The sequence below is a fragment of the Ascidia mentula genome, chromosome 1 (genome assembly GCF_947561715.1).
Source record: "Ascidia mentula chromosome 1, kaAscMent1.1, whole genome shotgun sequence".
Classification (NCBI taxonomy): Eukaryota; Metazoa; Chordata; class Ascidiacea; order Phlebobranchia; family Ascidiidae; genus Ascidia; species Ascidia mentula.
Window position 1 is genome coordinate 7444870 of NC_138566.1, and position 14305 is coordinate 7459174.

At 39.0% G+C, this 14305-nt stretch overlaps 3 protein-coding genes, 1 non-coding gene and 1 pseudogene across 5 annotated transcripts; 4 read left to right on the forward strand and 1 right to left on the reverse strand.

Annotated features, from left to right (window-relative positions):
* The first annotated feature begins 700 nt into the window (after positions 1-700).
* Positions 701-7014, forward strand: LOC145902059 (uncharacterized). 2 transcript variants are annotated; one of them, XM_082989908.1, is made up of 17 exons: positions 701-937; positions 1169-1356; positions 1503-1544; positions 1813-1901; positions 2002-2074; positions 2352-2409; positions 2822-2910; positions 2973-3095; positions 3178-3211; positions 3273-3313; positions 3886-4081; positions 4290-4435; positions 4604-4747; positions 4947-5061; positions 5450-5626; positions 5927-6075; positions 6523-7014. In XM_082989908.1, the coding sequence occupies exons 1-17, from the start codon at positions 733-735 to the stop codon at positions 6583-6585; spliced, it is 1932 nt and encodes a 643-aa protein (XP_082846034.1). In that variant the 5' UTR covers positions 701-732; the 3' UTR covers positions 6586-7014. The 2 variants fall into 2 exon arrangements, with proteins under 2 accessions (XP_082846034.1, XP_082846041.1); XM_082989915.1 differs by having other exon boundaries at positions 5453-5626.
* A 629-nt stretch (positions 7015-7643) lies between these two features.
* Positions 7644-9428, forward strand: LOC145910698 (thioredoxin domain-containing protein 12-like). Its single transcript, XM_082997896.1, has 5 exons — positions 7644-7734; positions 7884-8025; positions 8560-8675; positions 8894-8983; positions 9358-9428. The coding sequence occupies exons 1-5, from the start codon at positions 7644-7646 to the stop codon at positions 9426-9428; spliced, it is 510 nt and encodes a 169-aa protein (XP_082854022.1).
* Trnac-gca (transfer RNA cysteine (anticodon GCA)) lies at positions 9254-9325 on the forward strand. The gene has a single exon. It is a non-coding gene; the product is annotated as a tRNA-Cys (tRNA).
* Positions 9429-9682: 254 nt separating the features above from the next.
* Positions 9683-11308, forward strand: LOC145901967 (EF-hand domain-containing family member B pseudogene; annotated as a pseudogene).
* A 121-nt stretch (positions 11309-11429) lies between these two features.
* Positions 11430-14266, reverse strand: LOC145908450 (uncharacterized). Its single transcript, XM_082995737.1, has 5 exons — positions 14101-14266; positions 13696-13836; positions 13465-13567; positions 13037-13221; positions 11430-12485 (listed from the first exon to the last, which is right to left on the reverse strand). Exons 1-5 carry the CDS (start codon positions 14254-14256, stop codon positions 11652-11654), a joined length of 1419 nt encoding a protein of 472 aa, XP_082851863.1. The 5' UTR covers positions 14257-14266; the 3' UTR covers positions 11430-11651.
* Positions 14267-14305: the final 39 nt, after the last annotated feature.

The window sequence follows — 14305 nt, forward strand, 5'->3', positions numbered from 1 at the left end:
ACCACATTTCAACATTGGGCCCCCCAATGCAGGCAAGAGCATGACGCCTGTCGCCATAACAGTTAATGAAAAAGTTCTTTGGATTTGTCGATTTAGGTTTTAGTAAAAAAGAATCACATTTTTATTCTGTTCACTGCTTTATCATGTTGTGTTTTGTTAATTAATTTATTATGTCTAATCTACGCCCAAACAGTATCCCTCAGATCCCAATCAATCCAAAATGGACCCTACGATTTATTTTCCTATAAACTCATGCACTTCCAATCGTTTTTATTTACTCCCGCATATATAAATAAAACTATTTTGTTCTCACACAGCACTGCATTCAGCAGCTCTGTGGTTATAATTTACATTTGTAAGCAATTTTATTTGCAGCCAGACCTCAATGTATTAACAATAAAATTTCTTAATAGTTTGAGTGTCCTACTATTTCAAGTCACGTATAGGGAAATTAAGTACTGCTGGTAGTTACCTGAAAAATCGGAGTGTATAGTGTAATTTCTTAAAAATCAAACCGTATGATTATGCTTCTATGGCGCCGTTTGCGGCAAAATGTGATAACTATTACGTACTTTTACGTAGCCACGAAGGATACATTGCAGTTTTTTTGCGCGGACTACAAAAAAATGAATAACAAACAAAAAAATAATGGATACCCTTTAAAGAATCCTCTTTTAATTAGTGTTATTCATTGGTAGATATGTGACCGTACTTGAAGGTGATTGGTGTTGTATGCCTCCTGTTGTTCATGTGACAGCTGAAAGCAGGGCAGCAGAATTGCCTGATGAGTTTATCATAAAGTATCATAAGCTTTACTGCAAGTGGTGTAACAAAGTAATCCACTCCCTAAGGAAAGACAATATAGTTGAACATCTCCACTCTAAGCTCCACCAAGACAACAGAATGGAAAAAGGAGCACCAATGTCTTTTGATCCAAGTAAAGTTTGTAAACTCCAATACCAAGAACATACTGTGTTGTTTAATTCTATCGATGTTTGTCCTACAGTTGACCCAACGAAAGTGTGTTTTAAGTTTGTATGGCAACTGTTTTTGTTTATACTGTTGTTCTGTAAAACTATTTGCAAATTGGAACAAATTATTCTCGCTAATTCATCTTAATACCTCGTGCTTCAAAAGTTTATGTATGCATACATTGTGTTCGTTGAAGTGTCACCAAAAATCCGTCGGACTAAAGAGAATCGCAGAAATGCAAGAGAGCGTAAGCAGCAGAACACCTCATTTGGAATGAAAAACCCAAGTTCAGAATACCAAGGCACTGCAACAGAATCAGAAGAAGAAGAAGACTTGCAGCATATATTTGAGGAATCTGACAGTGAAGGGTCCGAATTATTTGAGGTTGGTGTTTTCTCAAATTGTAATAGCATAGTTTTAATTGCAATATACACTGGATTGTTTTGACTTTTGGGCTGTATTTCTACAAACACTTTTAGGCATATTTTGTCGAAGTGTTACAAACACATATATATATATACATTTTGTAGGGATTTGATGAATCTGCTGTGTTTGAAGTAACACCCAAAAAGGTTGGTAATGCATTATTAATATTATTTCAACCTGGTAATTCTGTGTTAATTTTTGTTTTATTTAAGTATTCAGAAACCCCATGCATGTGTTAAGATTATTTTTGAAAGCCATAACACATCATTTTTTAAATGAAATACACTGCAAAATTGTTGTTCTTTTGTTGAGTGTGTGTTCGTTTCATTTTTGCCGCATGAAATGTTTGAGTAATGTTAATGTTAATGTCATTGAGTCTACAGCAAGTCATGACAAAAAAAATCTATTAAATAGAGAGACATTCGCACAAGAAAACGGCCAGCAAAGCTTACTGATGCTTCTGACTCCAATTCAACATTGAGATCCCCTCCAGCTAAAAGAAGGTGAGTAAAAACCTATTTTAATATTAAGGCATATATACCGTAATATAAAACAAAGAACTTACGTTGTCATTTGAAATTTATTTTCTTTCTGTAATTGCAGCAAAGGGTCGTCATCAGATGCTCTTTCACCACAGTCTCCATTCTCAATTAAGTCATTGCCCTTGAAAAAACAGGTATGTACTTAACAATTATTTATAAGTTACAAACTGTGGCATTGTCTCCAAAGGTATTTTCATGTGCTACAAAACAGTGCACCAGCAAGTACTATTTTTTCGTTTAAGCTTCAGTATTTAAACTATGTTAGTTTGGGCCTAGCTCCATTTTGGTCATTCAGGCAGGTTATGCATTAGCTTGTGAAATTGTTTTCAGTAGCTTGCAATATAAAGCACTTATTTTTGATAACCTGTTCATGTTCAATTTGAAATTGTTGTGATCAATGCTTTCATGCAGATAAGCTACAGTGCAAAAGTATCAAACACCTCATCCTCTGCCAAGTCTGCAAAGAAAGGTGCGGCTAGACTAAAAATTATTACATTCTTGTTGAATTGATCCTGAGAAGTATTGCCCATGTTGCAAATGGTGCTGCAGTAAGAAAGCTGACAGATTAGAAATACCAAAGCTAGAATGCTGAACATGTTGAGCAGATGTTTCAAATACAGCCTGTATTCATCATCAGTGCCTATACTAACCGACTAACCATCGAATGTGCCCAAATCTGAAGACAGACTGATGGATTTTAACCTGTAACTCTTTCATGCTTAATTATCATGCAGATAGTATCTGCATTCATTGTATTGATCCATAAAGTATGTGTTTGTTAAATGATGTTTTTAGTTTTTGGTCCTAATTTGCAATTTGCCAGCTAAAGTTCTCATTAACAAACCCAAAACTTATAAAAACATGGTTTTCTTTGTTTTCAGGAGCTTTGAAAATCAAAATAAGTCGCAAGTCAAGAGAAAAATCCAAATCATTTCATGTGGAATCAAGCGAAACAGAAGACACAGAAAAGGTAAATTAGGCAGCTCAATGTTTTTGAAGACGTGAGATTTGACTTAAGACATTTATTTCCAGGCTGGGAGAAGAAGGTCAACTCCAGCTGGTCATGGTGGCCTAAAAATGAAGTTTGTCATAAAAAATTTAGGTTCCAAGGACACCAATGCCTTGAAACGTGGAAGGAAGTTGGTGAAAACGAAGGTACTTGTGTTTGCATATATTAATGTTTGCAAACTTGCATTAGAAAAATAACTGTTTGACTATAAAATGACTTTTACTTTAGAAGAAACGTCGAAGAAAATCTGCACCGGCCAAAGGTAAGTGAAACAAATTGACAACATACGTTCAAATTTATAAAATTTCTTCTCCTTATTGTAGCAACTTCATATGACGATGACAGTACTGATGTTCAAGAATCGGTAAGAAAACTTAGGGATTTTTCCGCAACAAATTATTATGTCATTAACAATATCAGTATCTTACTATAACCAGAAGTATATTTTGTGACATTACCTTGGTTTTCTTTTGTATGCAAGCTGGTTGTTTGCTGTCGGACTTGTTTAAAAATAATGTTCCAAATAAATACCTGCTACAGAATTCATTGTAGTCGATGATAGACAGTAGTTTAATGTTGCTTTTTTCTGTACCACCCACTGAAGAGCTTGGTGATATGAAACACCCCCTTCACCTCCCCTTAATTAACATAAAATGCAACTAATATGTTCTATTTTGTGAGGACTATATTAATGCGATCCGAAAGGCAGATGGTGACAACACCAGTTTCCCAAACTTTAATTTAGTCTCAAAGCGTATAAAACCAATTTATCCTGTTTGTCGCATAACAGAGTGTGACACTAAAACTGCCCATTTTTCTCAGTACCCCAATTGCCTATTAATTTTGCAGCATCCCATTTATTAGCTTACCTTGTGCAACTTTGGATAAAAGGTTGTGATGTAAATCCTCCATTTTGATATCTTACACTTATTACAGCCATACACAGATCCTGATCCTCCCGGTGTGGAAGATGTAGATGAAGAGTTGGAGGAACAGCAGGTGATTGGTAATGAAGTTGTGGAGGAGGAAATAGTGGGAGTGGATGAGGGAGAGGTGGTGTCGTGGGAAGACATTGCCGCAGATGAAGAAGATAATTTTGATGATGTCCCAGATTCTCCACTTCCAGTTGAAGGTGGGAAGTGAATTAAATTTTTCCAAAAAATATTTTTTTTGTAAAAAGTTGTCTTTTTAGTATACTTGGTTTCAGTAATTTCGTTTTAAAATTTAAAACATGCGATTGCAAACCTTTTTTAATCATTTTCATTCTCAGTAAAGTTAAAAAACTGTATAGTTTATGCCTTATTGACTTGACAGTCATTTTGTTGCTTGCATGCTTACAGAAATAACTGCCGAGGAAAATTTAGCAAGAAAGGCAGATCATGCACGGCAAATGGCAAAATCTGTCAACTCTGCACAATTCAAGAAAAAGCGACTTACGGCTGCTGCCAAAAAGCGACAGCTTGCAAAGCAAGATGACAAAGACAAGGTAATTACATGACACATTTTCCCTGATCCACTATAGAGAATCTAAATAAAATTATGACAATTTATAACACGGCAGTACTGTAATTTTTATATGTTAGTGTCATTACATGTGTCATATAAAACTTGTGAACAACACTAATAGGTATTTTTTGTGCCAAACTGCTAACAGAAACAGCGTAAGGCAAGTGGATACATGTTGTGGTCGAGTAAGATGAGGAAACAGGTTGCCACGCAATTCCCGGGTCTCCAGTTTGGGGATGTAAGCAAAAAACTCGGCGATCTATGGAAGAGAATACCTGACAAAGAAAAACAGGTGATCTATTTATATTTTTTTGACCTGCACTGTTTCAAAAAAATACATTGTTGCAAATTTCTATGAAAATGTACGTTGGAATTTTTTTTTATCAACAAATTATAATACTGAAAATTATTGCAGTATTATTAAATTAAATCAAAAAATTTCATTCTCTGGTGTTTGCTTTTACTTAACATGCTACTCTATGTTGTGATAGATGTGGAAATATCGAAGTGTTAAGATGGCAACCCAGCTTGAGAAAATGCAAAGAGTTCCACAGAAGAGAAAGCAGGGAAGCCGGATGATTGAAACCGGCCCGAGAAAGAAACAAGGTTTGTGCACTACAGTCTTTCTACAGCTTTTTTGAATTTGGAGCTGCAGATAATTCACAATTTTTTGACCTACCAGGTCTCATTAGTGTAGCTGGTAACTGAGGACTGTCTTGCAGGTCTGGTTCATCTGTGGTTTGTACATAGTTTGGTGTGCACTGACTGCAGCTCACCAATTCTTATGGCTCATTTGCCTCTGCTTTTCAGGCATAGTTCTGTGGATAAATATCAGTGGTGTAGTCAATAGTCAACACTTAAACATTGCTTGGTCATCATATGTGTCACTTCTACTTACATAGTTTAATAATCTTGCAAAATTTAATAATCCAATTTTGCATTGGATATTATCATTTCGTGAGCTGTTAACACCTAAAGAAACATTTTTCCCCAGCAGTGGCGTCTCCCAGGACGCCGCAATTTCGAGACGCACCTCTTGCTCCATACCCACCTCACAGGAACCCGGAACAGACAATGAAACGTGAACTTGCCAAACTTCCCGCTCCCTCGATTGAACCAATCGACGCCGCAGCGCATTTCCACTTACTGGGGGAATCCCTGGTCGCCATAGGTCAGTTAAAAATTTAATGTGGTTGGTTATCCTAATCAGAATGTCAGAAAGTAGTTGTGAATTTTAATACAGTTATGGTGGTGGCATTTTCTCGGCAGCTGATGTATTTGAGCCAGCAAGTAAAATACTGTAAACCTCAGCACCAACAGGGTTTGACACATAAATAACAGCATGTCAATTGGGACTATTAAAAAAAAACATGTTTATCGAAATTGCTGTAGTTTTCTGTCAAAAATAAATGCCATGTTGAAGGACCACAAAAATCTATTGGATTCATAAACTTTTTTGTTTCACCTGTAGGTCGCAAAGTCCACAATTCAGGTAGCGGGACATCCATGGCTGGAGTCATACCCACCTTGTTGGACAGCTTTTTATGTGCCTTGGCTCCACTCGTTTCTCTAACCAACCAAGTACCTCAGCTACAAGGGGCGATTCCGGACTCCACAATGGTGAGATCGTGTTCCCCGTGATTAAAATTTTCTCAAAAGAACGCAACGAGACACATTGGAGAGCAATGCTCAGCAACCGTTGCGCCACAAGACGATGCCACGTGTGCCACGGCGTGATTACAACCGAAACATTTTTTAATTTTTTTTTTTATAAAAACCAAAAAGCCTTTTGACCTTATAACAGTTGCATCACGGCAAAAAGATGCAGTGCACTTGGTTTAACTTGGCAGTATACATATCAATATATTTAGTTTATTTGTAGTGAGCTTTTTAATAAAACAAGTCCGAAAGAGAGTCCGAATAGAATTTAGTTTGGTGTGTTGTAACTAAATGCTGTACTGTAATTCTTACGTTGACTTACCTGTAGTTAATCTACTGGCTATAGTCAACAAGTTGCACATGTTCCGTTGCCATGAACTTGCAAGGCTTTATTTCTCTGTATTTCAGTCGGAAACTCTGGCCAACATCGCCCATTTCATTCCATCGACATCCCAGAGTCTGCGCGTTTAGAATCTGTGCACGATTGTATGATTTGTGAGGCAAACGCCCGAGTTGTCCGGGCGTGGAATGGTTAAACGTGGTTTGGTGGACAAACTTCAACGAGAGCTCGTCACTGCCTTTGTTGTTTGTGAGCCACGCCTTTTAATGGTTTTTGTTGTGAATTATTTTCCGATATTTTACTTGAACACAGATTTAAACCGGTGTGTTCACCTGCTGTGTGCAGAATATTACTTGATGTTGAACGATTCACACAAAATATCGCAGAAATCATATCATTCCTTTGTAAATGTTGTTTTTCAATACTTTGTGAAGATGTAGTCCTGCGCAAAACTTTTTTATCCCCAGCTTCGGCCTTTCAGTTAAAGGATATCGTCTCCGAAACGAATTATTAGCTGGAAAAGCTACTGTTTTTACCCCTGCGACACAATACAAATTTGCGACAAATTTTTGTGCTCCGGTAGTAGAGTGCCACAGAAATACGTGTTGAAGTTCCGGATGGATTTTGCAGTTTTCGTTGAAGTATGTTTGATAAGTCTTGTTCTTGTTTCCTCTGCAACCAAACAAAAGAAAAACGTGAATGGAAGCAAAATTAATCAGCTTTTTATCGTGATGTGATAGCGGCTTCATAAGTGTGCGGACGTTCCTTGCACTTTCTCTACTGGTGACTGTGGCACTGGGCTAGCTTTTGCACTAGAAGGCACACAGGTTTCCACTTGTTGGTACCTTCTGTCAACCGTCGATCCGTTGGGTACCAAACAACAGAGACAAACCACGTGGAGCGCACTATGGCCAAACGACTGTTTCAAACGGGGTGATGTCGACCTCAAGAAACAGACTTGTTTATTTCTAAGGGATTTTACAATCAAATCTTATTTGGATGTCAACACTTTAACAACCCGAAACGAGGGGAACGGCCAACTGGTCAAGTGGCACTGAGTTATCGATTTTTTGAAAGTGCCATAACCACTTCATAACGCAGTGAAAGCTACAATGCAACGTCATTCATTAGACGAGTTGTAGGCGACGTAAGAAATTGAGCGAACAGTTTTCCGCGAACTGATCTAAAGATGAAGAGATGTTGGTTTTTACTGTTTTTGGCGATGTTTTGTCATGCAACCACCAGCGTACCGCCGCCTGCGCAAATAGAATTGCACAGAGGTATCTACATGCAGGCTAAATTAGTAGGAATTAAAAATATAGAGGTCGTCTGCCTTTCTTTTCAAAAATTCTAGTGAAACAGCTACAAATTCAACAAACAAATAAGGCCAATAATAACGTCATCAAATAATCCTACTCACTAATTTTAGGTTTCGGATCCCACTTGAACTGGAGAACATACAAAGATGCTTGTGAGGACAGCGCCAGAACCGGCAAGCCTGTGATGCTTTTGTTTCACCAGAAATGGTGCAAAGCATGTCGGCTGTTGATGCCTTCATTTAGTCAGTCGCCGTGAGTATGAAATATAATTTTCCATTACTAGTTGGAAACGCACCTCTAACTGCAAACTCAGGTCTATCGCTTAGTGCAATTTAACTTTGATTTATGGTATAGGCCAGGGGCCCACAACCTTTTTATTTTTGTCGGCCGCACCACACACATACTAACGGCCGCCAAGGACTCCAAACTGATAAGTTCGCATTTACATCTGCCCAAAAGTGTAATGAAATGTTTTATTTTTCCGTTTTCCTTACCTAAAAATGCATGATTTTGCGTTGTTTTATTACAAAGACTAACCAATTTCAGAACCCAAACATCCAGGTAAAAACCTGTTTAGTTTTTAACGATCCCCGTCCGGAAATACAAATGTACTATAAAGCATGTGTAAGCCTACGCATGAAACTGTAGCATCCACCGCCATATGCGACCGTACGACCACAATTTGCGCACCTCTGGCAGGCTATATAGGCCTATCTATTTTCAGCAGTCAAAAGATAAAAATAAAAATATCTACGCATCATCTAGTTCGCAAACATTTTGGTTTAGACACATCGCTAAAATGGCACCACTATTTGAAATGGTAAATCTAATGGATGAAGAGGAACCAATGGACGAAAAGTTTCAACCGGATGGCGTCTACTATCCAAGGATTCTGTTTATGGGTATTTAAAGTTATAAGTAGATAAGCAATATTTCGGCCTTGCCACGCCGCAAGGCTCTACCTATATCTTGTCATGAAAATGCAAAATATTTGCTCAGAATATTTTTTCTTTCAATCAAGTTCGCCGGGGCGTATACTTGTAGTAGATTGCATCTTATGTCATCACACCAAACAAAATTATAAAAAGTATATCAGATGATAATAATGACTAAACTTCAGGTGCAGATGGAGTTGTTCGAACTGAAATCACCAACCCAGAAGTGTTCCCACGCGAACCCTACAAATATTACCATTCAGATGCACTGACCGGTGAGCATTTATCTGTCTCTGTTCAAGTTGGCTGTGTTAGTGTAACAGAAACAACTAAAATCCTTCAATTATAAACAAAACAATACGAATTTATATGCAAAAACCGCTTTGATCCAATTAGATAATGCAACATAAATAGCAAATGATTAAATAAAGCACCAAACGCCCTCAGGAAATAGCACAAAACAACAATAGCCGTGCCACGTACCAGACACTACGTCATCGATAGTTTGCCATTTGAAAGGCTATTTTAAGCGCTGTTAGTCGTGCGGGGGTATAGCTCAGTGGTAGAGCATTCGACTGCAGATCGAGAGGTCCCCGGTTCAAATCCGGGTGCCCCCTCTTTTTGAGCTTTACGTCCATTTCTTTCATAGTGGCCAGAGCCATGATGAAGGCCATTCGAACGTTCTACAATGTTGAAGAAGCCGGTGAAAACGAGTTGTGAAGCCACTTTTGTCTTTGTTTTCCTCGAGGAACTTCTCAACCCTAATTTTTACTGCAAGAAATTGTTTTAGGTTTAAAGTAACTGCTGTGTATTTCCTACGCAATGATTTTGTTGTCAAATTGTTTACCACACGGTGCATCACAATCGACAAATAAAGCTGCATTGTTACAGAAATATCGTTTCGTGGCACCCCAAAACTTTTTATCTTTAAACAGCAAATGAGATTGTGGTGTAGCGCTAATGTCCCATAGATAATGATACTTTCACATTCAAAAAGCTACGACAAAGTAGCAGGTAAGTTGTTCAATCAAGGAGGATCAGCGAAAGAGTGTTTGCAACCGGTCAGCAATGTAGAAAATGTATGTGAAAAAAATAAGACAGAAAAATCAGTTGATGGCATAGTACACCGCATCACCCATGGAATGAGCACGCAGCCTTCCTTGGTGGCAGGCGAGCTAATCAACCCTGCACCCAAAACTCTATTCCAGCAAAAGCTCTTGGACAAGAAGGAACAGCTCTATGCCAGTAAATACTCGCCACTAGGGAAATCGAGACAGACAAGGTTGCCGCAGCATTGCACACAGGACAAGAGGCCAGATAGTGCATTGACGTTCGGTCTACCCACTGAGTTGGACATTGAGGCTGGATTAATTGTTAACCCTAGTAAGACTCGGACACAAGTTGAGGAAGAAACTAAAGCTGGCCACGGCTTGTACGTTGTGACGCATCACGATTATGACGTAGGCGAGATGTACGACCGTAAGTACGACTGGGGGAGCAATAACCCCAAAACGATTCGTTTTGGTGTGGAAACTCCCCATTATAACGACGGCCGGAATATGGCGGAAACTTTGCGTTGGATGCATAAGACCCCTGTAGAGAAAACAAACCTTATGGTCACGAAGCGCTTGGATGATTTTCGCGAGCGCACGCAGCCTCAGCTGGGAAAATCGCACGACCCTATAGCGGATACGTTAAAGACTGGGCCTGGACATACGTACGGGATTACCATTCGGCCAGACAAGTACGGGGTCGGCGACCTCCTACATATGCGTTCACCGGGCAACTTCTTGCTTGGCAAAGACAGAAAGCGCGGTGTGCTTTCCATTGTGCGCCAACAGCTAAAAAAGGCGAACTACCACAACTTTAGCGATCTGAAGTCGGCTTTCAAGCATTACGATTACAACAACAAAGGTTATCTGGACGCACAAAAAGTGCGCGACGCGTGCTGGAAGTTCAACCTTCCCATCGACAACGACCTGCTTCTAGCCTTAATGCATTACTGCACTGTGCAAGAAGATGGTGTGGCGGCTGATAGCAGTGATTGTAAGCTGGACTACGTGAAGTTTGTCAACTTTCTCAACTGGAAAGACAAGTTTACGATTGCAGGCTACGGAACCGACGAATGCGACGAAGTCCCGCGTCTCTGCAAGCATATCGACAAGGCCATGACAAACCACGTGACGTCATCGTCTGCGATCAACGCCGTGGTTGGAGGCGTGAAAACGGCTGAGGAACGGGCCTACGGAGTGCCGACTGTACGATCGGACGTTCCCGCTCCTCGCATCCGACGAATCAGTGACCGCAGAAACTACGGCGAGGAGTACGATGCATACGGTTTGCTGAATCCCTCGATTTATACAAAGAACGGCGTGTTTGAACGCGATGTGTTCGAACCCCGTACGCGTGACGAGGTCAAAAGAATTTTCAAAGGCATCGGGGTTGAAATGACCGACGAGGCCTTTGATAAAGTCTGGGAATTGGCTGTGAAGTGGACAGGAGCCCTTGGCGACGAAACAAGCAAAGCATCTGTGGAAGCGTTTCGAGTCATCCTAGACAAGATTCAAGCTGCTTCACTTGAAGATATTCAAAAGGATTAAATTTTGCTTCGTCGTAACTTGTGAAGGTTGGGAATAAATTTGGGAGAATACAGGGTTGGGTCGAATTTAATTTAATATTTTTTTGCGCGATCGAAACAATCTCTAACTACTTGGAAACACACATTGCAATGAGGACACAGTGAAATCTTATAGGTCAGTATAGGTTGTAAAAATACAAAAGTAACATAAAAACAATAACGTACCTGGAAGACGTATTGCATCGAAGCAATGCTAAAGCGCTTATAAATTCGTGCTTTACTAAACAATTGTACTACACAGGATAACACAATTTTGTTTGATACTGAGCACATTTTAATACAACCTGTAAAAATGCTGTCATCAGTCACGAGGGTAATTTGGCAGATTTCCGTGTAAAACGTGTGTTGCTTATTGTACGTCGACCTCGTCGATTGGAGTCATTCGCCGCCGGAGGTCGGGGCATAATTTTCGGCTGACAGGGTAATATTTTTTTGGTATCGCTGCCAAGCGGTTGCGGTTCTACATCGGAGTCAGAATGCGACGGAGCAGATTTGAAGTCCGCTGAGCTCGAGGTATTGTAGCCCAAGTCCGCAGTAGATTCAAGATTTCCACCTAAACCGGACTGCATTTCTAAGTTGTCCATCATAGTTTGAATAGTGGCTAAGTCTCTAGTTGGAGGCCTTGATGACACGCCGCTATCTGGACTACCAGGAAGTGAGGAAGACATGCTTTTCGCCCAGGACGGCTCGATCCAACACTCTGTTGGGCTTTCTTCACCCTGGTTTGTTTTTTCCAGTTTAAAGTTAGCCAACCTGTGACTTAATGGCCGAACTGGTAACCAATGCCTGTCTGATAAAGGGCTATTTGGAGCAGAACGTCCCAGATGCCTTTGTTCATTGTCAGAAGCAGGACTAATCTTATCCAAGGGCTTTAAGCGCACTTTATTGGGCGATGGTGGAGTGGTTTGCTTGGATTTTATAGGGCTGCAGGGAGTGGGCAGAATTTCTTTAGGCAAGGTGCTGTGTTTTAAGTTGTTGCGAAATGATTTTGACTGTGAGTTTGTTCCAATGAGTGCTGTAGGTGCGAGAGCCTTTGATTCAAGTGTTTTGCAAACTTCTCTCAGCTTGGACAGTGGTGGTTCCCGTATAGGACTTGTAGGTCTGTGTTGGACAATGTCATGCTCTTCTTCCACACACTTCTGTTCATGTTTAAAACAAACATGTCTGTCTTGGTGTTAAATTTACTAAGTCGGCCTACAAGGAGTGGTGGCATTCAGCATTGTTAAAAATTTGAATATTTGTTTTTTTTTACTACATCATGATGACAACATTTTTCCTTTAGAAGGCAAGTTCACTGATGTATATACATCGATATGGTCATTAAGTACTCATAAATATAAGCAAATGACAACCCTGCATATTTTCCATATTTTACTAATCATTAAACATCTGAATGTGACCACTGCCTTTAAGCATTTTTCTAGGCACATTAACATCAAATTCAAATATTTTTTTTATCTCACTTATTTCACCTAAAGAGAAAGTGTCATGAATGACAATAAGCACCAGCCTGGCAGATTTGTGTAGACTGACAAATCAGACTTTTACATGTCAGCAAACTCAAAAAAGTGTAACAGATAATCACCGATCTTTTTGATTATTTTATCCCTTCTGAATATATATATATATACAAAACTTGGGGTCTTTACAGTTTTTGCCAATGAAGTGGTTCAGATAAATATAAGCTTACCTGCAAAAATTGTATATCGTTCTCAAGGGCTGTACACTCTTTTTGAATGGCATCACGTATTAAATCCGCAACCTTGTCAATATCAAATACATTGATGTTTCTCTGAACTTGCTTTAGTTTGACAGGAGAAGTGTAGTAAGTGCATTCAGGGTTATTTTTTCTCATTGGAGTGGAGGGACGATCAACTACAAAAAAATTGGGAACAAAATTTCAGAAACTGACTGTATATATAAGATAATCATTTGCATAGTTGTAAAATATACACTTATGAAGAAAATTTTATGTTGATATGTGTACAAAATATGAAAATATATCAAATAGTTATCATGTACCAATCATTTAATGATAAAACACTACACATGTATATGTTGTATCACCAAGTTTATAAAAAAAATAAAAAAAACGATTTTCCATGTGTGTATATATACCTGTTTCTGTTGGACCGCCGGCAATCATGACGTATTTAATGACCTTTTCGTCAGTTTCAGTGAAACTGAGCTGTTTACCTACTCCATTCTTTTCATGGAGCTCCTGTCAAAAATATGTGAAGATTTGTTGAAGGGACGCATGCTCAGAAACCCAGTAACAAAAGATCAACCTCTCAACTAAATATCTACAGATAAAAGTGCCACTCTAAAATGAGAGCGTATTTTAGATACCTTTGTTAGAAATTTAATTTGGGTTGTGAGCATTTCTCGTGCATTGGGTGGGTCAAACATTGCAAAGTCCTCAGATTTGGTTATGGTCGGTGGTTCACTTTGTTCTCCAACATCTTTCCATATTTCCAACAACATGTCCAACTAGAATAAAATTAAACATTACTGCTTACTTTATTGTTTCCATAGTATTAAAATAAAATATATTTAAACTATGGCCACAAAATTTAGGAGTGGTTTGTTGAGTGTAGTGGCTAATCTTTTATTCACAAACAAGAATAAACTACAGCATACAGAGAAAGCATATAGAAGGACTGATATATAGCAGAAAGTAACGCAGACGAACTGGACAACAGGAATCATTAGCCAAAGCGAGGTAAGGTAACTTTAAATTAGCTCCAAACAAACCTCTTGTCGAAGATCATGGCAATACTCTATTGACGATTCTCCTAAATATGACCGAATTAGTTGCAGTTCTCCAGTAGGAACAATTGTTTCTATCAACGAAACGACTGAGAATGGGGCTTTGAAGGGCACTAATTTTTCCACATTTCTTTCAGACATATTGTTGAAACAAATCAACACAACGTCGCTATGTGAGCAATAGACGCTA

Bases quoted from the DNA above. Each gene is read 5' to 3' on its own strand.
- LOC145902059 (XM_082989908.1), top strand. From the start codon at position 733: ATGCCTCCTGTTGTTCATGTGACAGCTGAAAGCAGGGCAGCAGAATTG. The intron at 2,911-2,972 runs GTAAATTAGGCA...ATTTATTTCCAG, and splicing joins AAACAGAAGACACAGAAAAG to GCTGGGAGAAGAAGGTCAAC. The intron at 4,082-4,289 runs GTGGGAAGTGAA...GCATGCTTACAG, and splicing joins TTCTCCACTTCCAGTTGAAG to AAATAACTGCCGAGGAAAAT.
- LOC145910698 (XM_082997896.1), top strand. From the start codon at position 7,644: ATGAAGAGATGTTGGTTTTTACTGTTTTTGGCGATGTTTTGTCATGCA. The intron at 7,735-7,883 runs GTATCTACATGC...CACTAATTTTAG, and splicing joins GCAAATAGAATTGCACAGAG to GTTTCGGATCCCACTTGAAC. The intron at 8,984-9,357 runs GTGAGCATTTAT...TTTCTTTCATAG, and splicing joins CCATTCAGATGCACTGACCG to TGGCCAGAGCCATGATGAAG.
- LOC145908450 (XM_082995737.1), bottom strand. From the start codon at position 14,256: ATGTCTGAAAGAAATGTGGAAAAATTAGTGCCCTTCAAAGCCCCATTC. The intron at 13,837-14,100 runs GTTTGTTTGGAG...ATTTTATTCTAG, and splicing joins GCCATGATCTTCGACAAGAG to TTGGACATGTTGTTGGAAAT. The intron at 12,486-13,036 runs GTAAGCTTATAT...AAACATGAACAG, and splicing joins ACGATATACAATTTTTGCAG to AAGTGTGTGGAAGAAGAGCA.